General features: G+C 42.1%; 1 protein-coding gene across 1 annotated transcript in view; it reads left to right on the top strand.

Moving 5' to 3' along the window:
* znf536 (zinc finger protein 536) overlaps window positions 1–27,715 on the top strand; it is a 105,839-nt gene that overhangs the window by 29,868 nt on the left and 48,256 nt on the right. The window contains exons 2-3 of the mRNA XM_061068851.1: window positions 7,189–7,347; window positions 14,601–16,376. Of these exons, the coding sequence (XP_060924834.1) occupies window positions 7,189–7,347; window positions 14,601–16,376 (1,935 nt within the window). The remainder of the gene's footprint in view (window positions 1–7,188; window positions 7,348–14,600; window positions 16,377–27,715) is intronic.

Below are 27,715 nucleotides of genomic sequence, written 5' to 3'. Positions count from 1 at the left end.
CCAGTTTTAATACGGGCGTCCGCTAATAAATATAAATGTTTGTGATTAGCATCTCTGCAGCACAGGTGCATGTTTGTTGCGAGGGGAGGCTTGTTCATTAATTTTCAGCCATGAAAAGTGCAGCACGCCATGAACGGAGAGTCCACATCGCACACACTGATAAATGAACGCACAGATTGCTAATGTACCATTGTAAGGCTGCTGCCTCCACCGGCTTTGAATAGAAAGGGCCTGATGCCAACAGCAGAGCTCTGGGCGCACACACACACACACACACAAACACACACACACACACACACACACATAAGCACACACTTGGTCTGAGAGGTGTGGCAGGTTCCCATTCAGTGGTCTAGATTAAACCAAATAGAGCTTTAGATAAGGTGTTTTTTTATCCTTACACATATAGCCAGGGATTATTTGGCTTATATAGACAAGACACCCCCCAGTATGAGGCCTCTGGATTGTGGTGTCTAATTAGATTGGTTAGAACTCTGTCTTATGGTGACGATGGCACCGAGGACCTTGTGTCCTGGTGCATGTGTATTGGCGTACTTGACTTTGTGGATTGGGACGACGAAATACAAAAAGGACATTTATTTGGGTCGTTCTCAAGCATGCACACCCTTCACGAAGCAGTCATATGGAAAACTGTGGTCAGTAATCCTCAAAATATTCTGTTTATTATCATCATGATGGTCATAATCATAATTTCATATCTGAAATAACCCCTTAATCTGGGTGGACATACGTGCTGGGGTGTGGACACAGCATGTGTGCATTATCAGAATCCCCACATATTGTATATTTTAATTAGATAATGCACATTAAATCGAGAGCTGATTCTAAGTATGTTTTTTTTATTTTTAGTTATAGTCGCAACTGCAACAGAGGAGAGAAACACAGAGAAAGAGATAACAAAGAGAAAATAAATAAAATTTGCCTCAGAATGGGTTGTTTTTCGGGAGCTGCAAAAATGTTTTATTAGGGGATTGCTGAACACCTGCCTTAAAATGTCGTTTCAACATCTCCCGACTGCCATTTTGCTTAATTGACTTGGAAATGGCCCAAATGTATTGCTGAATGCGGTCTAATTAATATTAATAATAAATGCCATTATTAACATCAAAGAACATCTGGTGCCCCTGTTTACCCCACCGCCTTATATGTAACACATTCTGCTGCTGTTTTCATCTCACAAACATTGCGGGGGTAAACAACAACTTGCATTTCCTTCATTTAGATTTTTCTTTATTATATTTTCCTTTTTTTTTGTTCTAACAATTTATTTTGTTTTTGGTCTTATCTCTGTTGCTTGACAGGGTCAGCAATAAAACAACAAGTATGATGTGAGGATGCTGTGTAGAATTTGGAGCACAGTTGTTCCCCCCCCTCCGTTCTCCTTCTTCTTCTTGGTCTAGACCTGGTTGTTGTAATACCTCAGAGACTTCTCATATCCCTGGTGAAAGAAAAAAAAAAATAAATAAAAAACCAAAAGCATCTGCACACTCAGAGAGGCTTGCATTAGGACTTTCTCAATGCCCATAAATCATGGACCAAATAACTTTAATCTGAAATTTCATTAAGTAGTCCTTGTCAGGTAGTAAAAGGAGGGGGATAATGCAGTGGTGTTTAATGATAATTGGTGTTTGGTTAATAAATTCTGCGAGTTCAGATTACGTTCTAGCAGTGGCTAGAATGCTAGCATCAGCAGTGTAACTAAACCTCAAATTGATTAACTCGCATGAACCAGACGCTCACAAAGATGGCAGTGGTCCAAATCAAAAAAAGAACGAGAGGGGAATGGGGTGCTGGGAGGTGTGTATCTGTGTGTGTGTTGTGTGTGTGAGACACAGAGGGAGAGAGTGAGCGAGAGAGAGAGAGAGAGAGAGAGAGAGAGAGAGAGAGAGAGACAGAGAGAGAGAGCGGGGGAGCAAGCGAGCATCAGGCCGGATGGTGTTGTGTTGCTCTGGTGTAAGGAAATCAAGTCCCCCCGGGCGCATTTTTAAAAGCCTAATGCCTTTCAAATGATGTCATCACATTTTACTCTTTCTCTCTTTCCCCTCCCGCCCTCCCTCTCACCCAATCTCTCTTAATATCTTTCCCCTTTTCAAACTGTTTCCGTCAAGCCCTCCCCACCGCCACCACCACCACCAACCCCCCTCCTACCCCCAGTCAGTTATTTGACTACGGGGAGAGGCCGCTGGGCTTCGACGGGAGTCACGTGACGCATTAGAATAATGGCTGAGCAAGACGCAAAACATCTTGTGTTTTTATGACTGATGTGCTTTTTTTTCCCCTCCAGTTTTATTTCCTGAAAGTGATATCATACTAATCAAAACCACAGAACGTTTAGAGTGCAAAGTGTGATTGAAAGAGCACCATTAAGGACTGGCAAACACCACACACACAAACACACACACACACACACCCAACACCCCTGGCACCATACATATATATATATATATGCACACAAAGACACACACACAATCATTGACTTTGCTGTTTATTTTTTGCTGTTGTTGTTGATGATGATTTTTCCTCCCCATATTTCTCCATTAATGGGAAATGGGTGTGGTCGCTGTAAAGGAGTAGGCAGCATGCCCCATCCCAGGGGTATCCAAAGGAGGGCGCACACACACACACACACACACACACACACACACACACACACACACACACAGTAATCTGTAGTTGAATTTACACAAACAAGGATCTCCTGTAACTGTCCCTTTTTTCATACACTCGGTCTTGTGTATGTGGACTGTGCTATGATGATAAGATACACTTTGCTGTTTGTTGAATTTATTTTATGAAATAAAAATAAATTCCATATCAATTTGCAATATATGAATTTGTTAAACCAACATTAAAGCTGCCCTGGTGGCAATGCATCGTTTCGTTGCAAGGTCCTGGTGACGTGAGGATGGGAGGGAGTAAGGTGTCTTACACACACACACACATTTAACACACAGTTGCACTCTTGCACACTGTTAGTCAGAGGGGAAGTGTGTGTGTACATGAGTGTGAGTGCAGCAGACAGCAGGCAGAGTGACTGATACTCAGCCTGCCTCCCAGATGGCCTGCTCAACTCTGCTCCAATCTGATCTCAGAGCCTTTGTTCTGGCATGTTCCATTATGCCGCCGCGACACCAGTAAAGGCAGAGGGGAGAGGAGCTGGTCTCAGATCAGATACAGTTGAATTATACATGTATTTCTCCCCCCGCCCCCTGTGATATTCTTGTACTAGCACAGTCACAGTTCTGCGTTTTGTCATGTTTTTCCTGGGTTAGAGGCGAGAGATGTTCATAGACGATAGATTAAAACAGTTTTGAATGTTTGAGCTTGATGGGAGAATTTGGGAGAATAAAAAAAAAGTAGTGGTGGCTTGAATGTTTAATTAAAAGATGAGTGGTTTTATTCTTGATATGGATTATGATCTATTGGGGGATTAATGCCAGAAAATGAGGTCTGTCTGAAATAAAACATGTCAACTCCGTAGGGCCCTCTGACACTTGCAACAAATTTAGATAAGAGAGATGCACAGCCTGGTAAATACTGATCTTTTATTAAATGTCAAATATTAAATATCAAATAATTCTAGGCAGAGTTTTTTTGCTTGTGATATATGAAGAAGAGTTACAGGAAAAATAGCAAAATGCAACGATGTTCTTTTATTTTCATGACCCTTTTTATTTAAATTTTCAATGAGAACATCTTCAGTTGGAGACAAAGATACACATTGGATAGTACTGATCACTGAATATGTGTACACGTGCCAATGCTGTCAACATAAAAATGATCCACGGTCTAATTGTATAATATTTGAGCAAAGTGGAAGAGTAATAGAAGCTGGCCTTTACAAGCTTGTATATGAAAAGCCAAAGGCTCACCTGTGACAATCACTTTAATGCTGCGTCTCCACAGTGAATCTTCTTTGCATAAAAAAAAAAAAAAGAGAACGAAAATCAATACTCAGAGGATAGTTACGGCTGGGTGTCAACAGAGTCTCTCCCCACATCACACACCCAGCTGTGAGGGATGATGCCTAACGCACAGGGTGACCTTCAAAATGTCATAAATGTGTTGTGCAATAAAGTGTCAATATTTGTGGTTATATGAAGCAGGATGACTTTTACAGTAATTGGAACAGCCACATTAAAAGCTTCGGATCAGTCAGCTGATTAAAGACAAGCGTGCTGGACACCCAGCTCGTGCCTGGGCCTGGCGTTCTTGCGCATGTGCGCACCTGTGGCCGTGCGTGTGCATACACTCTTGCCGCACGTATGCACAGATGTCAGAAGAGCAGGAGGCGCACACCAAAAGTTGAGGTTTACTTGTCTTTGTAGTGTGAAGTACGTGTGTGTAGGAATGTGTGAAGCCCATTTATTATTGAAGGGCTGTTATATGCCAGGAGAGCACACTCTCATCCTCTCAGTAGTGTGTCTTCCTCTTACAGGAGCACTATTAACCCTGACACACGAGGATGTGTGTGTGTGTGTGTGTGTGTGTGTGTGTGTGCCTGTGCGCGCGCGTGTGTGTGTGTAGGGGTGGATGGATGGGTGAGCGATAAAGACAGACATGCAGAGCTTTTGTGTGTGTGTGTGTGTGTGTGTCTGGTGTTTGTCCTGCTTCTAATCTGTGTTTTGGATTTTTTAATTTTATCCCCATCTGGGGTGGGCAGGTGGGCCAGTGTCTGTTACACGATCTGGGGAATCTTTGCCAAAAGGGGATCTGTACAGTAGACCGCTCAAAATATGTTTATGAGGAGGCGACTATGGCTACAGTATGGTGCAGTCCTGGACCACGCACTGGGGGAATTGATTTCAGTTTTATTTATTTTCTGTCTGCAGGAAGTCATTCAAATGAAAATGCAAAAGAGCAGGATGGCGGTGTTGGTGTGTTGTGGTTGGATATGTTCACGTTGTGCAGGAAATTATATTTTCACCTGTGATATTTTACATGAAATTTGCGTTGAGTGTAATTTGCATAGTATCAAATTTCCTGGAAGACATGGCAATTTATGTTGATTTAATTAGATGTAATGAAATATACTGCTATTCTTGATTTTCCCTTTTAACTACCCTACAAATTTTATTAGCTGTCATTTAGTCTAATTTTCAGACAGCCAATCCTCAGTCCCTATGTATGTACTGATGGAAATAATGGACAAAGTGTGTGTTGGATTTTTTTTCCATTCCACGCTCTTTCGTTCTAACCCATCCTCTCTTTCCACTTCTCCTACTCTCTGTCCTGTCGCGTATTGTCTAAATTTATGTGAAAAGCAAGCTCCACAGTTTAACATCTGCTTTTAAAAACCTGTCTCCCAGCTTCTTTCCCCTCAGAATTAAACCACACATTTGCCAAGCCCAAGCAGAAGCAGCTGGTATTTAGTGTCTGCGTATTGTCACAGACTTACATTTCGGTTGCCTTTCAGTTTCACTTGTGATAAATGGCCTTCAGCCTGATAGCAGCACTGCTGAATGGAGTTGTGTGTCTCGTGTCAGTGTGGAGGGGGACTTGCTGACTTGGGTCTTTCCATTCTGTAAACCTTATTTGACTCCCCCAAGTGAGAGGAGGGGTGGAATGGGGTGGGGAGCGACAGAAAAGAGAAAAGATTAGGCTACTGTTAAAAAATGTTCCTTATTGTGCGGCATGGTTGCCTAAGTGGGTTGCTCGATGTTGATTCTCTTTCTTTCTCTCCGGCTGCCGCCCCTCCTTTCCGCGCACGCACCAAATCATGTGCCAGATTGGAAAGTAAATAACATTTTCGACTGCATATGTGCGTATTTGGGTCGAGCACATAGTGCCATTTCCTTTTTTTACCACAGACTACCTATTGTGTATGGTGGAAATATAGCCAGACTGGTTTTGTCTGTAGGTTTCTTTTGTTCAACCTCAGCAAAGAAGAGGTCAGTGTCACTGCGGCGTACAACCACAAAGTTCATGACTTGCTGGTTCAGCCAGAGCATATTTTGCATGAATAAATGTTGACGTTCATGTGGCAGCCTGCACACCAAAAAGACGGATGCACCAAAAAATTAATCTTGATGTGAATTTCTACTTTACTATTAAATGTGTAAATCTGTCTTGACAGTTCTGCACTGCGTGAGTTGACGATGAACCTCCTTCACAGTAACGTCCATCAAACGCTACTGGAAGTAGATATTTTTAAATGAACGGCTTCAAGAAACAAGCTATATCAAACATCTGTTATGTATTTCTTATTGTTTCTTTCAAGATTCTTCTTTTTGTTCCATCTTTTACATGCTTTGAACTTAACTGTGCTGCTCAGGCCTTAAAACTCTATGCTCCCACGCACTTTTTCATGCCTGTCAGCACATCACAGGCTCTTAACCTTTAGTACAACAAGGCCAGTCTGTACAATCTGATGATGACACCCTCACCTCAGATTATGCTGCTGTCAACACATTCCCAGGTTGTTGCCACTCATCTCTAGATACACATTCAGAAGGTGATTGTGTTGATAACAGACTGCTGCAGCACTAAACTGTGCATCATCGTTTTTCTTTTCTTTTTTTTTTCCTTGAGCGGAGGATGTGGCAGAGGGCGGGGTCAAAACCGTTATCACCCTATCATATCTCTGACAACTACCTGTCAAAATCAGGTCGCAGGAAGAGGTGCGAGGAGATCCTGCGATGCTGACATAGCCCAATTTATCTCTCTCTCTGATTTTCTTCTTTCTTTCTTTCTTTCTGTCGTATTTCGTATTGTTAATTTTCACGGCAATCTTGCATGTGCTTAATAGGAATGATGATGATAGCAAGGATAAAAAAAGCAAAACAGGAGGAGACATGAGAGGCGGCGGTGCAGGTGGCGGTGTTGAGGGAGGGTGTGTTTGAGTTGGGGGGGATGGAGGCGGGGGGGGGGGTGTATCTCAGGACTATGGTGTTTCTAAAGAAACTGAAAAGCTTATGAACTGTCAGCGTTCTGTCAGCGGGGAAAATAGCGCGGCCCGTGAACCTGTTTGATGTGTTTGACTTTGTGTGGCGTTCGCACATTTGAGCAAGGAAAACGAGGGACAATGAGAGACAGACAGAGGGGGGAAAAAAAAGAAAAGAAAACGTGTTGTGTTGTGATGTGTGGAGGGCTGGTTTGAAGTGGCACTCAACACACCTTCCATTTGTCTCTCCCTCCTTGTGCTGTCTCTGTGTGCGTGTGCTCCAGATGTTGGGGAGGACTTGGGGAAGGCAGCAGGGAGCGTTCAGCCGCCTCTGCCCCAGCATCGCGAGCGGAGCCTGGCCTCAGCCTCCAAGGACTGCGCCTACTGTGGCAAGTCGTTCCGGACCTCCCATCATCTCAAGGTCCACCTGCGGATACACACAGGTCAGTATTTCCCAGGATACCACATCCCCAGGCCAAGTCCAGGCAAAGTGCATTTCTCCAACAATTAAACATTTATTGTACGTCATGCAAAATGTACTTTACTACTTGTGCCGACATTCCCTCTGGGTTAGACTGACATATTGGTTTATGAATATCGGTCTAATCAGATATATGATTCAATCTGCCACTAAAATGATGGATACGATACAGATTAATTGATTGTATATTAGTTTTGTAATTGATGAATACTACATTACCTGTCTCTGGGAAACCCTTCATCTGGATTTATTTAATGCCAAACTAAAAAGTAATATTTTAAAAGACCTTTCTGCATGTCAAAGAAAAAAAGGAAGGAAGGAAAGAAGAAATTTGCTAATCTCACAAACAACAAAATTTAATGCACAAATAATCAGAGTTTCTAAATCACGTGTACTCACCATAAGCAGTTTATGCTGTGATTCTCACTTCAGTCAGTCGCTGAGATATTATCCTACATTAATTTTTCCGTGCAGTTTTATCAGATTTTTGATTGCATCAGGGTTTTTTTCAAATTGACTCAAATACGGACAAATAAAACAATTAATGGGAAGGAATATACTGTACAGTTTCTAACTGTGTCCCTCACTGAGGCTTTAGGCCATTGTTATTCTCTTTTTTGTTCATACTCATCATTTCATTGAGCTCTAATTAACACAACAAGGGTTCAGTGTCCTCCGATGACATCACTCAGAGGGCAATTTCACACTCACTAACTCTCAATAACTTTCAAGCCAAAACAAAGCCAGCCTGTCCACAGTTTAGGGATATGCGTGAGATGATGTCCCTAATAGATCCAGTTTTATTTTTCAGTCACGCGTCCGAACCCTCTGAGCTGTGTTCTCTCTTCCCGCACATACACACATACACTGGCCCGAGGGTCGGGAACTTCTCGATAACCTGTCCGCCGGTCGTCTCTAGTTGAGGTTGAGGATACAGTCAGAGTAATGATGTGGACTTTAGCCAGGGTTCTAACCCTCTGCAAGGTACAAACGCCCCACTGACTATTCAGGTTAGAGTCACAATTAGACCACACAGAGGACACTTTACAACAAGGACACCTGCTTCTAGCTGGTGGGCCTGATGTGTAAAGGGTATGTTCATGAGGTAACCCCCCCACCCCACCCCCTCTCACAGGGGCTGGATTCGAATTTGGAAAAAAAGGGAATCTTGATACCTTGTAGTCTCAGCGCTGGAGAACACTGACTGATGCTGATCATTTAAAATACTTGCTTAGGGCAATATCTATTACAGTGTGGTTAAGGTTAAAAAAAGATCTCGGTTATTGAAAATAAATAGGGCTGAGGTATCGGGTTAGACATTACACTACTCCACCACCCTGACTTTCACAGATTTACTATCTGCTTCCCTACATAAAGGTCCCACTACTTCATGCTACGGCACTGAACACCAGCATCGGACATAAATCCAGAGGTGCAGAATCTTCCAATATGGACGTAATTCCTTTAGATACTGCGCTGTCTAATAAGCGCCAGAATATACATATAGAAAAATGTATTTAAAATTTGTCATCAGAATTTTCCAGAGCCGAGGACGATGCCTGTTCAAAACCCTAAAGACATAAAAAGCTACAACCTTAGAATCATGTCATTTTTGCTTCATAACCACAAACAACAATTCATCAATCATTACATTTTTGGTTGAGAAAATGCCAGCTTATAAAATGCAGGATATCCCATTGAGAGGACCTGTAACGGAACAGTCAAAAAATATTTCTTCAGTCAATGCATCTTTAAGTAAGGAATTAATATACTTACCTACAGATTACAAGGATCAGCAGCTTAATACCTGTAACTTACATGTAAATGCTTTAACAAGTGGAAGTGACTCAATAGTTTCTGTATTATTTGTGTCCTGCATTGATACTATACATAATGTTAAGTAAAAGAGGCATGAAACTGAACATAATCACATGAACACAGATACAGGGGGAAAAAAGACTCACGACTTACAGAAATTTCTTCTTAAATCTATCAAACATTTTTAGTCCTCTGTTCCTCAAGATGTTCTTGAAAAGCTAAGTTTGACCGTCCTGACCTTTTCGTTAGTTTCTACACTTCACTGGAAAGTAATCCTTGGGTGCCAGAAGAGACGCAGGGGCTAAAACGCTCACAACTGAAATTGAAAATCCCTTACAGCTGAACAAAATCAAAGCCTGTTTTTTTCTTTTTATTTTCCTTCTCTGTCTCCTTTGCTTTCTCCCCCTCTCTTCCTTCTCCATGCACGCACTTAAAAGGCAGAACGCGAGACCACCAGTACTGTAACCCCCTTTTTGCTTTGCTTAATAAGAGACACACATACCGTACCTCAAATCTGGAAAGGAATTAGAGGTAAAGCTTTACGCTATAGCATGATAACACATCTGGTGTATACCGCCATAATTAAGATCCCTATGTTAAATAGTACATCCAGGTCACAGCCGGGCTGTGATAGAGATGGTGGTGGTTTTCGGGAAGCATCTGTTATCTAGTGGTGAGAGAGCTGAGTTATGTCTGCTTTGAGTAGTACAGTAAGGATACCCGTGAGGGCCATATTTTATTATGGAGAAAGCAGAGACCTCAGCCCAGGCCTGGCGTTAGCTCATTCAAAACACACAGAGACAAGCAGGCCTGTGGAGGTGAGTCTTCACAGTGTACTGTATTTTACATTATATATCTCGGAGATACAGTAAAATAAAATGCTTAACGTGGAGCCGTCTGCAGCTGGCAGCAAAAGTGAGAAAGGTTAGGAAGTATGTTGTCTTTTTGAAAGGAATGTATCTTTGGATGGGAGCCCATCCAAGCACAGGTTCAGCATAGTTTTCTCCACGTGCACAGAGGAACAGCTTGATACATCCCCAACATGTGGCCTTTAAATCATTCCCATAACCTAATCATACAAGCTCCACTGTGACATCCTGATTACATCCACAAGATGACTTTTACAGCAGCTAAAGATCCTCTCTGTGCTCTGGTGACAATGCAGAGAAATGCACAGATGACAGCCGAGCTCCCCTTCATCCTAATGCAACGTGAGTGACACAATGGAATTGCCTACCAAGCCGGTCGAGGCAGCATTGTGCAACACAACATGGAGATTAATGAGCGACTAACACCAGCTTGAAAGGAATGAAGTGAATTTAAATTTCTCCAAAAGTTAAAGAGCTAATGTTACAGTATTAATTTCCTCTTGAACAGTGAGTGGGAAAATATCCATTAGCAAAATTAACCACAGTTTTCTAGGTAGCTAACATTGTGCTGCTGTGGCGCTACAGTGTGGGGCCACAGCTAATGAACACACTGCAGAGGGTGATATTTCATTATACAAATTAATGCTCACATTTTAATGGGAAAGTCACATAATGAATCTAGGCTTCAGTGACAGCAATTAGAGGCCCAGATTGTCCCCTTCTGGACAAGGCACTATTTAGCAGTAAGCAGCTGTGTGTAAAAAATAAAAAGGTCCTCGCTCTTGACAATAGCCACACATAACTTCAGGCAGGGCTGCATAACCAATAAGAGTCCCTGCTCACCTTTAAACGATGAGAGCGTGAGACAAAGAGAGGGAGGAAGAGAAAGAGGAGAGGCAGGACTAGCCCATGTCACTTAACCTTAACCTAACCTTGTAATCAGGATGAATCAAGAGGGACCTGTGGTCTCCCACCCCCATTCCTCTCAATCCTGTGCCCCCTCCTTCCTCTCTTTCCTCCTCATTTAAAGAGTATTTTTCCTTACATACTTTTTTGCCCAGGGCTTTTTTCCATTCCATATATTCTATTTAGATATACCAATGAGCTCCATTTATTTGTCTGTTGCTGTAAATACTCACTAAATTAGCAAATGTGTATTAATCCATGGCTGAAGTAGTCTCCAACAAATGTTACTCATGTTTCAGTGATATTTGCCTTAAAGTTGGTTGTTGGTTTTGTTCCTCTCATCAGAGAAATTCTGCGAGTAGCCTGATCCTTGAACGCACCATATTTGCCATTGATGGACATAATAATCCAAAACGTTCTTAGTGCATACATTGTAGAGGCACTGTAGAGGCAGTGTATGTCCCTCTTTTTTCATTTTATTTTACCTCTGCAATTGAAATGTTAACCCTGGAAGTATTGTGAGCTTTTCTGTATTATTGCACTTTTTCTCATCCTTGTGGCCAAATGGAAATTCATTATCGAGCATGTCATATCTAGCCAAGTCCCTTTAATAACCCCTCTGTACAGGTTGTAACAGGTTTTAACTTGTTTCTATGCTGCTGTCACACTTCACACAAAGCCAAATGAAGTAAGTACATGCAACATGACGTGAAAGAGCAGGCCCCAGAGGAGAATGATGTGTTAGGAGCTCTATTTTTCTAAGTCAAAGACACAGCAGGTGCTCTTCTTATCCATCTATCCTTCACCTCCCTCAGTAATCAAATGTCCAAAGTAATACAACAAGGTGAAGCAGGAACAGCCCCCCCAAAAAAGTTTACCCATCTATTTTTAACTCCCAAATTGCAATTTCCTGGTTTTGTGGTGGCAGCGATCTGTCATGTGGCTGGGAGGTTGTGCTGTTTGCGCTGATATCAATTAAAAGTGGATTAACGGGTACATAATGACCTTTAGCAGTAAATTGTGTGTAATGTTGCAAGGCAGGATACAGTATATTCCCCAGATGTCACACCAGGCCCCTGACGTATGATGGAGCAGATGTCTTAGCCAGTCCAAATGGCCTTCTAAGACACACACACACACACACACACACACACACACACACACACACCGACTCAGGCTGACACACATGCATAAACATGTGTTCACACACTTTCCAAATGGCACAAGCACACACGTAAACACAAGTCGATGCAGAAATGCTCTTGCTTCGGTCTCGCTCACCCCAGATACATTTAAATTCCTAATTTTAATAGAAGATTGAAATAAGACGATCACTCTCTAAAGGCCTATGTATTTATTTTCATTTTAACTTACTCTATAAACATCAAGGGGGTCTGTCACACATATTTGCTTGAATTTCCATTATTGCTCAGATATGTATATGTGGCATTAATCTTTATTTACCTCTCATGAACATTAACAACCTTTTATAAGGAAAGAAAAAAAAACAGAGGAGGGAAAAAAAGATCAGATCAGTCTAATTTCTGTCTAATTTGGCTCCTAGAATATCATTTTGTCCAGTTAGAGGAATTGAGAATGATCATTTGCATCAGGGACGTTTCCTTATTAAATCAGCACTGAGCCTCTGTTCAGCAGCTCACAGGAGAAGCACTTATTGGGTTAAAAGCTCATCTCGTATGGTTTATTTTAAATATACTCTATGCTTCATAGCCACTCTAGTGTAAGAGAAAAGATATCAAATCACTGTCTTTCTATCTATAGTCAAGGCTATCTGTCTCTGCATGTGCCCCCTCCTTTTTTCTCTCCCCCATTCTTTGTCCGTTCTCACTTCAGCATTTCCACCTTCAATTTTCTTTTGTATACCCTCCTATTCTTTTCTCTCCTGTATCAATATTGTATTGAGTTGGTGTTTGTGGCCCTTTATTTGAGAACTCTGCAGTAGGTCTGCAGATCGCAGAGTCTTTTTCTGGAATGGTGCCCTCTAAATAATGATAAATTACTTGAGCAGTATGCCATTTGCTAATTATATCCATGATTTACTACACAGCCCGACTTAAATCATTCAAGCCAGCCTTGCGTAACAATGCCGTTTTTTCCTTTCATAAAATGGTTTCCATGTGTATAATCTGAACATTTTAAGGCCATACACTGAATAGAATAAACATACAGAAATACTCATACACAAAACTCCACAGCCAAACCCTTTATTAAATGTCTTTTCCCACCCTGTTTTTTTATACAGTCGCTGTTCTCCCTCGAACAGAAACTGCACTCTGGGAAATTTTTATTGGTATACTTTATAAAAAATAAATAAATTTATCTTGAAAAAATCAAGCTTAGCATTTTCCCCCTCTCTGTTCATTGTTTAATGAATCCAAAGCTGGCTCAGACTCCAAGCCTATTATAATTGCTAGCAGGATGTGTTCTATTTCAGCCTAAGTATCATTGCGGTGGAAGATCCACTTCTGGCAGAATAATGCTGGTGTTATATACCATTACCAAGAATGTTCATGAATATGGGTGAGCAGCATAAATAAATATATGTAAATGTTACACAACAGATTTACCCCTCTTTTACCGTAATATAAATCACTTTGATCTGTGTATTCTGCAGTGAATCATATTGTTCTTTAGCATATCACTTCACTCACTTCACTGTTACAAACATGTGGTTCACATATGTCGGCCGCACATTTCTTGTCTTGGTTTTTCTTTTTTAATACTCATTGAGTTTTCGTTGTAGTGTATCTTCCATATTTTCTTCTCAGTGTACTTCTGTGGGCCGTTGGTTTCCCAGGTCTTATGCCGAGGCTGATTTATGTTTCTCAAGATAAACTGCAAATAGGGAATATCTGAGAAATTGCACTCTCATCGCCAGGGCACGGGCCTGACAGCAAACAAGGCCAGAACAGAGGCGGGATGACCCCACTGGCAGCACACACACAAACACGCACATGCACACTCACACCCACGCACAGTTGCACAGAAACACACACAGACAGAAGCCTCACCATACCCTCCGCCACTGCCCTTGCTTGTGCACACACAGATAGCATCAAGACAGTTTTGTTGTCAGTTTAAAATATTATCTCTTACAGTGGACTGAAAGAACCATATGGTGAAATGTTTTTTTTTCTTTTTTTATTGTGCTGATGTGAGTGATGGCTCACTTGGTGGGGCTGGATCAGGCTGGATCGACCCATATTTAGATGCCTACCCCACGCCCACATTGCAATACAGATGCAATAATACAGACACACACAAGTGGAGCAGAGCCGGAAAAACATGAGATCTTTGGTTGGATGCAGGATCTTTTCCACTTTCTTCATTAATCATATCGTTCTTTAGTTCTGCAGTTTATTTTATTTTATGCTGTATTATTTTTTCTTCCTTCATTTTTTTTGAGGAGTCAGACATTTAATGTTTTATTGCATTTTTTGTGAGCTCTACTCATTTGACCTAATTTTCTGTGTTCAGGGAGGCTACATGACCCTAGGGTCCACATTCCCTGCTCTAATAAATAGATTTTGATATCCAGTCAATCTAATAATCAGGCTAATTATTCACTGTCCCTTTCTCTGTCTCTCTCTTGACCTCTCAGGAGAGAAACCTTACCGGTGCCCTCATTGTGACTATGCTGGCACCCAGTCTGCCAGCTTAAAGTACCACCTGGAGCGCCACCACCGTGAGCGTCAAAATGGTTCCACCATCTCAGGCCCATCCTCTGGCCACACCCCCTCCTCCGACCACAAAGAGGACCATGGAAAGACAGCGGGTGGCGGCATCTTTGCCCGACCAGATGTCCTTCGTAGTGTTTTCAAGGGAATGCCTCCCAACCTCGACTTCAGGGCAGGTCCATTACTGCCACATCAGTGGGCGTCAGCTGGCATGATATCTCCACATGACAGAGATCGTGGTGACCGCCGTTTTGATTCTGCCTCCTCATCTGAGAAGATGAAGACTGCTGATGCCCCGTCGGCCCTTGTCTCAACAGCAACAGATAGTCCTGCCAGCTTCTCTGACTTAAGCAGGGCTTACCAAAGTATGATGGGGAATGGAGTCCACTTTCAAGGTTCTCTTCAGGCATTCATGGACAGCTTTGTCCTCAGCTCCATGAAGAAGGATACGAAGGACAACCAGAGTCCAGTCCAGCTCCAGGCCCAGCTCTACCATGATAATGGTGAGCCCAAAGCCAAGCGAGCCATGTCTGCTGAACAGGAAAGAGAGGATAAGGCTGATGCCAAACAGAACTCACGCCCAGGGAAACCTGGATCCCAGTATGAACCACTTGATCTGTCTGTGTCAGTTCGGCCTGAGTCTGCATCCGGATCTCTGCCAGGCTCCTCAGTCACCATTCATGACAATGTGGCATGGCATGGCTGCCTCTTCTGCTCCTTCTCAACCTCCTCAATCGAGATCATGGCTCTGCACCTCCAGGCCAACCACATGGGTAAGGCCCAACTGCAGAGGTCTGACATAGCCAAGGAGCTTCATGGAGACACTTCTCCCACAACCTCCACTATTCACTCTTCCAACACTAAGACCTCTGGTGTGGCCCTTGAGAAAGATGGAAACAGAGATGGAGAGAAAAACCATGGAGGCTGGAACAACCACCTGGATCAGCCCTACAATCCCTTCCAGAGTGACTTCTACAGAAGGTTTGGAGGCTTGTATGATGGCTCACCAAGTGCAAACCAGGCCCTTCAAGGTTTTATAGCCCCACCAGAGCAATGTCTTGACCTGCCTAGCCAGGCTTTTGGACCCTCCTCAGCCAGAGATGAGCAGATTGGTGAGAGGAGCTCCCGTGGAGGTGTTGAAGAGGACCAGGTAGGATCAGATGATGAGGTTGTGAAGGCTGGGTTGCACAGTGCCGCTGAGACCCCTTCAACCACACCCATGCGACAGCAGCAACAGAATCACTCTGAGGAAGAGGAAGAAGAGGGAGGAGTGGCTGAAGAGGAGGAGGAAAGAGATGAGGATGGGCATATGGACATGGAGAGAGAGGAAGAAGGAAGTTCGACCTCCAACCACCTCCGAAACCACCCCAAACATTTCCAAGACGACTCCTCTTTGCCCCAAAGAAATGGAGCTGGTATGGCAGCCTCTTCCTCCACAATGATGGCACTTTCTCTGGTTCCCCAACCACAAAACCAAGCTTTGCCACTGGAGAAGCAGTGGCAGCAAGGCTTGGGCCTCCTGTCTCCCGGAGGCCCTCCAGGACTGTTGAAGGCTGAGCAGCAGACCCACCTAGAGCAGCAGATGAACATGCTCTCTGTCCTCAGAGCCTACAGCAATGACAACATCCCCGCATTCAATGGCCTTGGTGGCGGAGCAGGAGGAGCATCCACAGGGGGCATGAAGAGGCCAGATGCACCTGGTGAGTGTGTTAAACCCCTACAGACACTGTACCTGCTGTAAAGCTCACACCCACACACATATTCACAGACACTTTTGCCAGCAGAAAACCCCACGCATAGCCACACTCGACTCCAGTTCTCCAACCACTGCTTACACACATAAACACTAAACACGAAAGACAAACATATATGTTTTTCTTTCCTGACACCCACGAAGGAATCTCAGACACTCACTAAAGGTCTCCAGATTGGCTCTGAAGTGATTTTAGTCTTATTTGAAGCAAGTTTAGAAGCCATCAGCCTGGCGACTAGCAACAGATTAATCTTTATTACACGTTTATATTACTGGGAGTGCAGCACCTCCCTCCCACCCCACAGCATGGAGGGAATAACCCTGGATGAGTCAGAGCAGGACCTCAGCTCCCCATGCCATCTCCTCCACATGTCTCTTAACTATCTTAGCTCTCATAAAGCTGGCTCCCAAAAGCCCATTACTTTATAAGACTCGTCGATCTATGACCCTGTGAAAAATGAACTGTCAACTTTCATGATTCTGCTAAGGTTATAGGCGCTCCTTGAGACTGAAGAAGGAAGTCCATTTTCTTTTTTTTTCTATTTTTACATTGTTCTTTTTTTGCTTAGGGGTAGCTGCTAACAGTGTCTATATAAGAAGAAAGAAAAAAAATAAAAGTTTGTGTTGAGCTTTGAAACATTGATGCTATACAAAATGCAGAAGGCGGTTTAGCTTGGGCAGAGACTGAGATCCAATCAGTAACAACTCCTTAAGCCTGGAAATTAAGACATTTGCATTTTTTGTGCACAAGGTGGAAGTTAACAAATAATAATATAAATAATTAATTGTGCAATTGCAAGACTCAGTAAGTTGTGGCTCCTGTACGTCAATCAATTTACCAAATTTACCCATTGTCTCTCTCCCCGCTTGATGCCTGCTGATTCATCTGAGAACTAAATATGATTATCTTTATTATTATTATTGTTATTATTATTATTATGTCCGAATACAGTTTACAGACATAGTTGTTTTCTTTTGGGTCCAACAAAAGAATTTAATGCAATTTCCGATCACGTGGAAAGCTTGTGTTTATGGGCACACATTTATGAGAATACAGTAAAAGATGCATTAACCCATAGTGATAGTGACCTCTTTGATAATGAAGCAGTGCAGCTGCATGTGTTCGTCTGACCTTTCCATCTGACAAAATATCACATGCTGTGGTGGAACCAGGCTCTCTGCAGATAATGACATTGTGAAAGCATTTTTATGATAAAAGATTGATGTATAAACACAGTATATATTGTACGTTTTATTTATGTCGTTGTGTGGGAATGCCCTACTTACTGTCTAATAAGAAAGCTTGTGAAAGGAACCTATGTAATATGGGCAGATTGATTTGCAATTAGGAATACACAACCCAAATATACAAGGGTTTCTGAATGGAACAAAAGCTTCTCTTATATGTTAGTTTGTCCGAGTCTGAGTCAGCCATTCACTGTTATGTATTCAACTTCCTGGTAGTAGATATCTACCATCATTATTTCTGATGGCACTTGAGCCAGCATGTAAATATATAAAAGATTAATGGCAACACAAGTTAAATCAAAACCTGTGAGTTGTTGTACTTAGTATGACCTTGTGTGACTTGTGCTGCCGAACTCTACTCCTATCCCAGCCATCAGCTACCTGTGTGCACTGTTACAGTGATATATGCATCAGATCAAAATCTTACTGATTTAACAGGCTTTATGCATTTCATATCTTTGTAGTAACGAGCAAGCTGAATTTACAGTGAACCAGAATGGGGGCTCTTGGATGCCAATGAGTGTGAATATATGTACCACATGCTTAAGACTGCCTGTAAACCTATATCAATACTTAACGGTGTGTTTACTAGTATTACAGTCTCTCCCCTGCAGCCACAAGTACTGATATTATATATGATGACTATAATTATGACTAAAAACAGCTCTACTTCGACTTTTTCTATAACAGCAATGGCTGCATCTTTTATTACTACTTATTGATACGACTGCAACTGATACTCATACTGCACAGTTTCTTTTGTGAATACTGCTGATGCTGATACGAATACTAATGCCCTATACATACAAAAGGTACATAAAACTAGTTCCTCTCTTGGTGCTAAAACTGACATTTTGTGCAGTATTGGAATGTATTTAAAAAATCAATTAATCAAATAATAAATAACAGCACTAAATTGTTATATTACAATGTATAATATTAATTATTTAATAATAATAAAGCATTTGCTGGCCAAGGTGAAGCCATTTTGTGAATTAGCTTATTCTTAAACTTGGCCTGCTATTTTATCAACTGATCATTGGGTTTTTTTGAGCAGAATTTGAATCAACAATAATACCTGGCAAAATAAATAGTTGAGAACGTAGAAGAAGATATAAAAATTAAGTATCTCAAAAGTGTGCTAAAATTCAGGTCTTTGGTGAATTTGCTTCTACCTCTATTGTTTATGACATAATATCAGTATTGGGACAGCTACTAGATTTGCAACACGTTCTACAGATATAACATGAGAAAAATAATGGGCGCACTTGTTTCATAGGAAAATGCACTATTGCAGTATCTTTTTATGTGTCCACTTGTAAAGCCCTTTATGTTGGTGGAGGAGGTGGGGGTGGCAGAGATGTCCCTAAAACTCAATTCAGACCTGGCAAAATGTGATTATCTGGAGTGGGTTTGCATTAGGTTTGTATGCAAATACAGCATAAATCATTAATATCGAAATTCTCCTCTGAATCTATGGGACCTGTTGTAGGGCACGCACCGCACGTCTGGAGTGGCCGTCTCTTCATTTGTATGCCCATAGGAAACAGGGGTGCGGTGCACATGAATCTACTTGCACCTTGACATATGACAAATACACACATCAAGGCAATCCACACACACATATTCACACATTTTTAATATTAAACCACTCCTCCCTAAATTGCCCCAGTATTTATCAATAAATGTCATTAACAGCAGCAGTGGCCCTGAGGTCTCTGTAATCAGACAAGGTATCTGGTTACTGAGGTCCGACATACTGTGTAAAGACTGATATGAACCCGCACCATTTGCTGTACTGTAGATGTGCTTAACACAATCAATACTTGGATGCAGTGCCGACCTATCCATAGCATTGCATTATCCAACATGAGGTATTACATTATTCAAACAGTGCTGAACATGCCATGACTGCTCACGAACGTTGCTACTCACATCGTATTACTTACATTACCTCAAACCCCTCGTTCATTTAATATGTTTAATGTAGACCAGAGCTTCTGAAGGTTGCGATTGACAAGCTGGAGAGGTGTTGATAGAACTGTAGGACTTGGATTAGCATGCAGAGAAATCTACTCATGGCTGAGCACCTCTTGCAATTTGAGAAGTAGGCTACACAAACAGAGAGTTGGTGGACAGGAGAGAGAAAGAAGAGAGGGTAACGCTGTATATTCTCACATCACTTAGAGCCATCACTCCCAATTTACAAGTGCTCTCACACCGTGCTCTATAGTTCTCCTCAAAAGTGCTGTTGTTTACTGGTGTTTGTTGTTGCAGATGAAAACTCTCAGAGTCACCTCATGTACACACAGGCGATGACACTGAGAAGAGTCGTTTTTGTTGACTTGAGTGGACGAACAGACATGCCTCATTGTCACCATGTAACTACTAGAATTTGTATGCTATCGTGTAAATTCATATTAAACATTTCATATGGTCACTGTGCTAGTTTTGTTTTTACTGTCAACAATCGTTATTATGCTACAACACAACGCTAAAATATATAAATGTGTAAAAATATCAGTTTAAATAAATTCTTACATTTAATTACAATGTATAATAAGCATGAATTGGGCTTCATTGTAAAGTAAAAAAACGAAGGTATTTTTTCTTAAGCAAGAATAATGCACCAGTCTTACAACAAGTTTTTAACAAAATAAATCCAAAAACTAGGAGGTTGAAGTAGGGACACTGGAAGGATGATTGACATGCAGATATCACAATTAATAATGAGTCACATAATGGCCGCTTCCCCCTGCTGCAGATAAGAAGCAGCCATTTTAGACTTAATGTTGGGCCATTTGCTTGTGCCGTAAATGGAAAACCCTGCACATATAAAATGTAAATGAATTAATAAGTTTCCCCTGTGTAGCCTTGATGTGGTGTCAGTAACCTTTGTCCCACAACACTGTTCTGCTAGTGTGTGTCTGTTTGTGTGTTTGTGTGTGTGTGTGTGTGTGTGTGTGTGTGTGTGTGTGTGTTTTTGTTCGATGGTGCTTTTAGGGTCATTGCTATATGAGGTTTAGGTAAGAGCTAGAGTAAAGGGTGAGGGAACGTATAAGTAAATTATCGGTCCCCTCAAAGATATGTGTTTGAGGATGTGTGTGTGTGTATGTGTGCATGCGTGAAACAGGTTCTGTACAGCAATGATGATAATTAAAGACATATGGTGGGATTGGTGGGCTCGCTGTGAAGCACAGATGTAGTGGATTACAGTTGGCATTACTGGTGTAATTTTCACTTTTTCTGGGTTAAATGGAAGAAAGGTAGGCCTAACAAATGAAGCTTCCCACAAACACACACACATGCTACTTAATGCACTTATGCTGCTAGCACAGATACTGTAACCAAAATTGCCTGTTTGATTTTATTTGTTACGTCCCACTTTTGACACAATTGCAATACATTCAAAAAAAAAGTAAAACCTTAAAAAAAATTATTTAGTTTTTGCACAAGAAATACGTATATTTATAATACTAAACAATGAACAGTGGGGCATATGTAGTGTAGAGTCCTTACTGGACTGAGTGGAAACTGGGGCGCCCGCTTAAAACTACAAAAACCTGCAACATGCAGACTCCCATATATACAAAAAGTAATTCCCAGGCATAGAACGCCTTCAGCTGCCAACAGGGTTACTGACACTAACCATCACTTATGACACCAACCTTTTATATTTGCTCTCAGTGTCCGATATAAGCTCTCTGTCTGTCTCTCTATTTCTCACACACACACACACATACGCACACACATTTTAAAACTGGTGATAATGCAGAAACTGGCAATTGCCAATAATTCTGTCCTCATCTGGTCTAGCAAACTCGTAGGCACGCACATAAATATTCTCACAAAATGCTTTGACGAGTGAAAGAGGGCTTGGGTTCTCTTTGCTCCCAGACGCTCCTGTGTTTACCTGCATAGTGGTAATTATTCGGAACACTTAAAAGCAGGTCTGCAGGTTCAGAAAGGTGGCAGCTGAGAGACCTAGTGGGAGCAGGTGGCGCTTATGGTCTAATTCACAAGAAATCTACATTGAGGAGATTAGAAAAAATTCATATAAGAGTTGCCCTCATCATTTAAGCAGCAAAGTTTATTTCGATAAGGCACACGGACTGTCAGATTATAAAAAATGTAACCGGATTATTTCGTTCCCTTCCTATGTTCAGTGTAGATAGTTCTACAATACAGCACTACATCAAATAACAGCAAGGACATACACTGTATTTACTTTATATCTATGTGGTTTGTATCTTTGAAAACAGAAAATCTGTTGTTATCAAATTGTATTGTTAAATCTACAATAGATTCAATAAGTTGAATCAATCCTCCCTGAGAGCGGTCTTGTGGTGAGCCCCATGCAAAGAGCAGTGTTTCTCAGTTAAAGAATACATTTGGTTTATGAGAAGTTGGGTCGTATTCTTCTAATAGATAAGGTCTGGGAACTGTGACGCTTTGAGTCAAAACACATGAGCAGTCTTGCAATCAAACAGGTTAAAAGAAAATGTAATAGTTTAACCAGATCACTGATATGAGACCCCCAATGTGGAAATTAATTACACATTGAACAACAGCCACAAATATGGCAGGTCACTTTTGAAACAGTGATTTGTTGATATTCTGAACAGACATATTGGATAATAATTACATGGTTTTTTTCTTCCAAACACCTTCAGCCAAAGTGGAGATCTCTGTTTAAAGCTTTATTATAATTTAATAATAAAAAGCCAGAATGCAAGATCTTGACAAATGCCAAACAAAAGTTTAAAAGTAACACGTAGTAGAAAAAACATTCTGAAATCTTAAAGAATTTATGCCACATCCCCAGATCTAAAAAAATTAAACCCCAAAATGCTCCTTTGAGAAATCCTCCCGTCTTGCAGAACCAGCCGTCTGTCTTCACAGTCCTGGATCAGAGAGTGTCGCTGTCTCGTGGTCCTGTCACTGCACCAGACTGTTCAGTTAAGTCGTTTATTCACAGCAGATTCAATTGCAGGGTTGCAAAGGTTCAAGTAAACATCTTAACCTGATTAAAACTTCAACCAAGATTTGACCAATATCTGACTTCCTGCGCAGTGAAGCGGGCGACGTCTCTGTTCAGACCAAAGCGAGTCCACTAGGACTCCTCCCTCCTTCTGAGATCTCTGCCTTTCACTTTCCCACACTCTTGGATCCTCCTTTTTTTTACTTCTCTCACTCTGCTGGAGGGCATGTGCTCTTCCAGTGATTAAGACGTCTGTCTGTCTGTCTGTCTGTAACTGAGAAGAAGAGGACCACTGTTGGTGCTACACCTCAGCCCTCGCTCTCACTGTCTGCCTCCTCCAATGCCGAGACGACAGCTCTGAAGGCTGCTGAGGTCGAGGTGCTGTTTCACATGTGCAGCAATATTACCAGCTTAACTTGCAGAGGTGAATTATCACCTTGTCACCCAAAAGTGCAAATAGTGTCATTTTCAAAGAGCAATTAAGTGTAATAGCTGCTGTCAAGCCCTGAGGACGGTACCTGTTGCTCACTCTCACAGCCTTTCTTTTCTCCACGGCAGATGTGATAGCTCTAAAAATATTTTCCCCCTCACTAATTCCCCAGATATCAGCTGCTGCGCCTGCTGAAAGGTCCTTTTTTGAAAAGGCTTCATATTCTTCCCATGATCCTCTCTCTCAGCCATCTTCACTAATAACAGCGTTGATGATGGCCACATCACGTTTCCTGGAAGTGAAGTACAGTGAATGAGGGGCAGTATCAAGTTGCCCTTGATAAGGAAATGGAGACGAATGCTGGATGATTGCAAAGTTACATGACAATTATTCTATTCATTATTGTAGAAACAGGAGCGTAGACAGCGTGGGAGCGTGGAGGTTACAGGGAGCTGCAGACCAGTGTGTGTGTGTGTGTGTGTGTTGTGTGTGTGTGTTGTGTGTTCATGTGGAAATCAGGTGCTTTTAAGTGTAGAGTATAAGCAAATCTGTAACCCTTTCCCCCGCTGTGCACTTATAAACATGTTATTGCGAATTGTATACGATATTGCAAAACATGAAACAATGGGTTATAAATTGGCCTTCCAACCCAATATATTTGACATGATCTCTGCCTCCCATCTCGTTAGTTTGCTGTTTGTTTCTTTTCTTCCCAGACTCCTGTAGACTTTGTTCAGTTTGAGTTCCTCCTCTTAAGAATGCAACGTTCCCTTCCCCAGGCGCCCTGGAGATGTGAAGAGGGCGCCTCAGAGGAGTTGTACTCATAAAGCTCCTCATCCTCCGAGGGAGCGCGAGAGAGAGACAACAGAGAGAGAGAGAGAGAGAGGGGAGAGAGAGAGAACTGCCAGGCAAGACGCGCAGGCATAATAACTACACTTACACAGCTAGTCGACACATAATGAGACAATGCTGCAGGAACTTCAAGGAAGAACACAGATATATAAAAAACAACAGAGAGCAAGGCAGGGGGAGACGGAAACCGGGGGTTGGGGGGAGGAGAAAAAAGAGAAACTATGTCAACTTTTATTTCCTCTGTTATTCCACATCAATGGATGCATGCCGTGATACTAATAAAAACAAAAAAATATACACAACTATAGACACATAGGCAGCGAGTTGGCGTGTTTGAAAAGCTCTGTGGCAATTAAGGACAAATAACTTGCATTATTTCCTGTAGTGAGGGATGATCCCGACCACTCGCTAAAAACATGTTTGATTTAAACATCAAAAAGAGCCAAGAAACAAATAAATAAGACTCAAATAAACAAAGTTGCGCTTGGAAAAAAAAAGAGAAAAGGGAGAGAGAGAACACAAACCGCAGGGGGAATAAGAATAAGAATAGCGAGCATCGAGACAAATAAGCTGGCAACATTATAACATTAGCAGTTAGAAAATACACTTAATTCCTCGGCAGAGATGGATATAAACTGCATTGTTGCGTTGCAAATCCCAGCGACCGGATTTAAACTGCTGCATTGTTTTATTAGGGAAATATGGGGGTGGAGGAACGCCGCTTGTTCTAATTACAGTGATTTAATCAGGATTAGAGAGGTTACCTGGATGAAGCTAGGGGGCATCCATGGCAAGGGCACATGCTCTCAGACAAGCTGGTTCCATGCAGTGGCATGTTTCTGAGAGCTGGTCCTTATCGAAACTCATCTGCCACTGTGACTTCAGCTCCTGAAACAATGACTTTCTTTGCTCTCGCATGAGTCAACACTGGACTATTGTTCTGCCTCCTTTTTCCCTCCTCTCTGTCTTTACTTCAGCCCCCCCCCCCACCCCCTCCCTTTCCCCCCTCCTGCCCAGTTAAACAGCAGGCAGAGGGAATCCATTTTAATCTGATTAATAACTTAGTTGATCACACATAACCCAATTTTCATTCTGTGCCGCCCTTGTCTGCACGGACACACCCACGCTGACCTTTGGAGTTGCCACAGTTACAACACGGCACAATAAGCACCATTGTCCTGTCAAAAAGCTGAGGATGTTTTACATCATTGCAAAAATTTAATGTTGCCATCTTTTTAAATTGGATGCTTTCAAGAAAAGGCCAGGCCCAGGACTGAATGCTTGTGTGTGTTTGTGTGTATGTGCCTGTGTGTGTGTGTGTGTGTGTGTGTGTGTGTAGAGGAGGGGGCAGCGAGTGAGATTCCAGTTTCCTGAGTTGCAGGGATGGGAACAACTTTTGTCATGCATTCACAGTAATATGAATCGTCCTTTTAAAACAGATATGGTTACATATTCGTTTTGAAAGGTACAGTAACTGCCTCAGCGTTAAGCTGGCCTCCAACACTGGGGCTCTTTGTTCCTCGGCCCAGCTAATAACTGGCCCCTGATCCTCATCTCTTACTGGCTGCGGAAGAAGACTCAACTTTTTTTTTTCTTCTTCTTCTTCATCTTTTTCCCCCCTGAATGTATCTTTGATTACAATGTTATATGAGCTTCGTTTTGTCATTTCAATTTCACTCAATGTGTTTAGCGCTGAGAGATTTGTATTCAGGATTGGCAATTATGATTAGAATGCCACAAAGTAAGCCTTGTGAGTTTTTGCAATGACAAGTGAAAGAGAGTTAGAGAGAGAAAAAATATCCTTCCTCTCTCTCTCTCTCTCTCTCTCTCTCTCTCTCTCTCTCTCTCTCTCTCTCTCTCTCTCTCTCTCTCTCTCACACACACACACACACAGGAAATATGGATCAAATATTCATGAAGTGGGCTGAGGTTCTCATACACCCATATGCTTCCTCGTTCAAGCAGCTTGCAGTGGACAAGAGGCATCCATCCAGCTTGTATGACACAGCCGAGTGTGACAGAGAGCATGAAAACACCCCTCCGCCACCTATCACCACAACCTCTGCCATCATGATAACCATCAAATAGGTCACAGCAAACATGCACTCCTCTTCTACCCGCTTTCCTTCTCCCTTTGTCCTTGTTGCCCTCCGCTGTACCCCATGACTTCCTCTTTCGTTTAATAATCTGCTGTGAGAGAGATGAGTCCTCCGAGCTCTGTGATTCACTGGCCAGGAATCCTTGTAAAATCAGGGCGCCCTGCATTTGCCAGTTTCCAGAAATTGTAAGAACTTTATGGTTTATAGTTTTTTATTATGTCTCGGTAGGAATGAAAAGGGTGCTGTGAGGGGAGGGTGTGTGCGTGTGTGTGTGTGTGTGTGTGTGTGGGATTAAAACTGGAGGGATTAGCACCATACTTTAAGATAAATCTTTTTAATGTGAAACCTCATCCCCGCTCATTCTGGGGTAACCACTCTTATTAACTGCTTTTCTTTCACTCTCTTTTATGCGGCCTATTTTTGCGCTGAGCAACTTTAAGTACGGGCTTTTGGACACGGCCGCGCACTGCTAACTCTGCCAGTTACACAAACACACAACGTCCCCTTTTTAAGCTTTTAAACACAGAACAATGGCAAAGCACATAGCTGCGCACATTAATGCTTTTGTATATGGGAGGGGAGGGAAAAAAATAGCAGGAAAGCAGAGGAGAAGAAAAGAGATAAGCAGAGCTTGGCTGCGCTGCCCCTCCATCCATTTCTCTCTGTTTTCCTTTTCTCCCTCAGTCTATCTGTGTGAAAAAAAAAATCTCTCTTTCCATCATCAAATCCAGGCTGATCTGTATGCGTCGGGGGCTAAACAGACAAACATCATATTCTCAGTCTCCAGACTCTAATTGACTGAACAAGGATTGGTCACACTTTTAAGAAGCGTTCCATAATGGATTTCCATGTTTGTGCCTCTTTTAACTGGCAGCGCAAATGGAAGGCATAAATGTCGTCTTTATTATCAAAAACAACAGCCCTCTCTCTCTCTGTCGCCCTCTATCTCTTTGCATCTCTCTCCTTTTCTCTAAAAGATGATATCAGAGCAATGGTCGGCATTCGTTGCAAGGTCACCGCTGTCCGACAGATGACAAACGATCTCAAGATGGCCACATCATCTGTCCTGTAGTTGTTGGCCACAAAAGAGATGAATATACACATCAAATTTTTCTTTTCTTTTTTTCCTCACTCTCTCACACTACTTCTTTAATTTGATTTTCACGTCGTGGGGGGCAAAGCAACAAAAACAGCCACCTGATTAGCCACAGTAACGGCTAGATGTGCTTTCAGGCCAAAAGCAAGAGAGGTGTGTGGAGGAAGGGTGAACAAGTCTTTTCAAAAAAAAAGAAGAAGAAGAAAAAGTCTGCACTTATCGTGTTTCTGTATCAGGAAGCAGACTTGGCAAGAGATTGGGATTCAGTATTATGGACAAGCTGCTCATCAGATGGGAGCTGGGTTTATTCCTGTGGCCCACCCTCTCTCCCCCTAACTCCATTCTATCCATCCATTCCTCCCTCCCATCCTCTGCCACCCCTCTTGTTTGCCTCCTATCCAAGATGTGTCTCATTTTCCCTGACTGGACAGCTACATCAGAAATGCCCAAAAGAACTTGGCGTCTTTGTGTGGACAGAACACAACTTTTGAATTATTTGATTAATTAATTTCTCTCTGTTTACTTTTTTCTCCTTCCTCCCTTCATCCTTTCATTTTCTTCTCTCCGGGCTCATTATCTA

This window comes from Limanda limanda, chromosome 3 (assembly GCF_963576545.1).
Source record: "Limanda limanda chromosome 3, fLimLim1.1, whole genome shotgun sequence".
In the NCBI taxonomy this organism is placed as follows: Eukaryota; Metazoa; Chordata; class Actinopteri; order Pleuronectiformes; family Pleuronectidae; genus Limanda; species Limanda limanda.
This window is presented reverse-complemented; position numbering and strand designations above follow the sequence as displayed.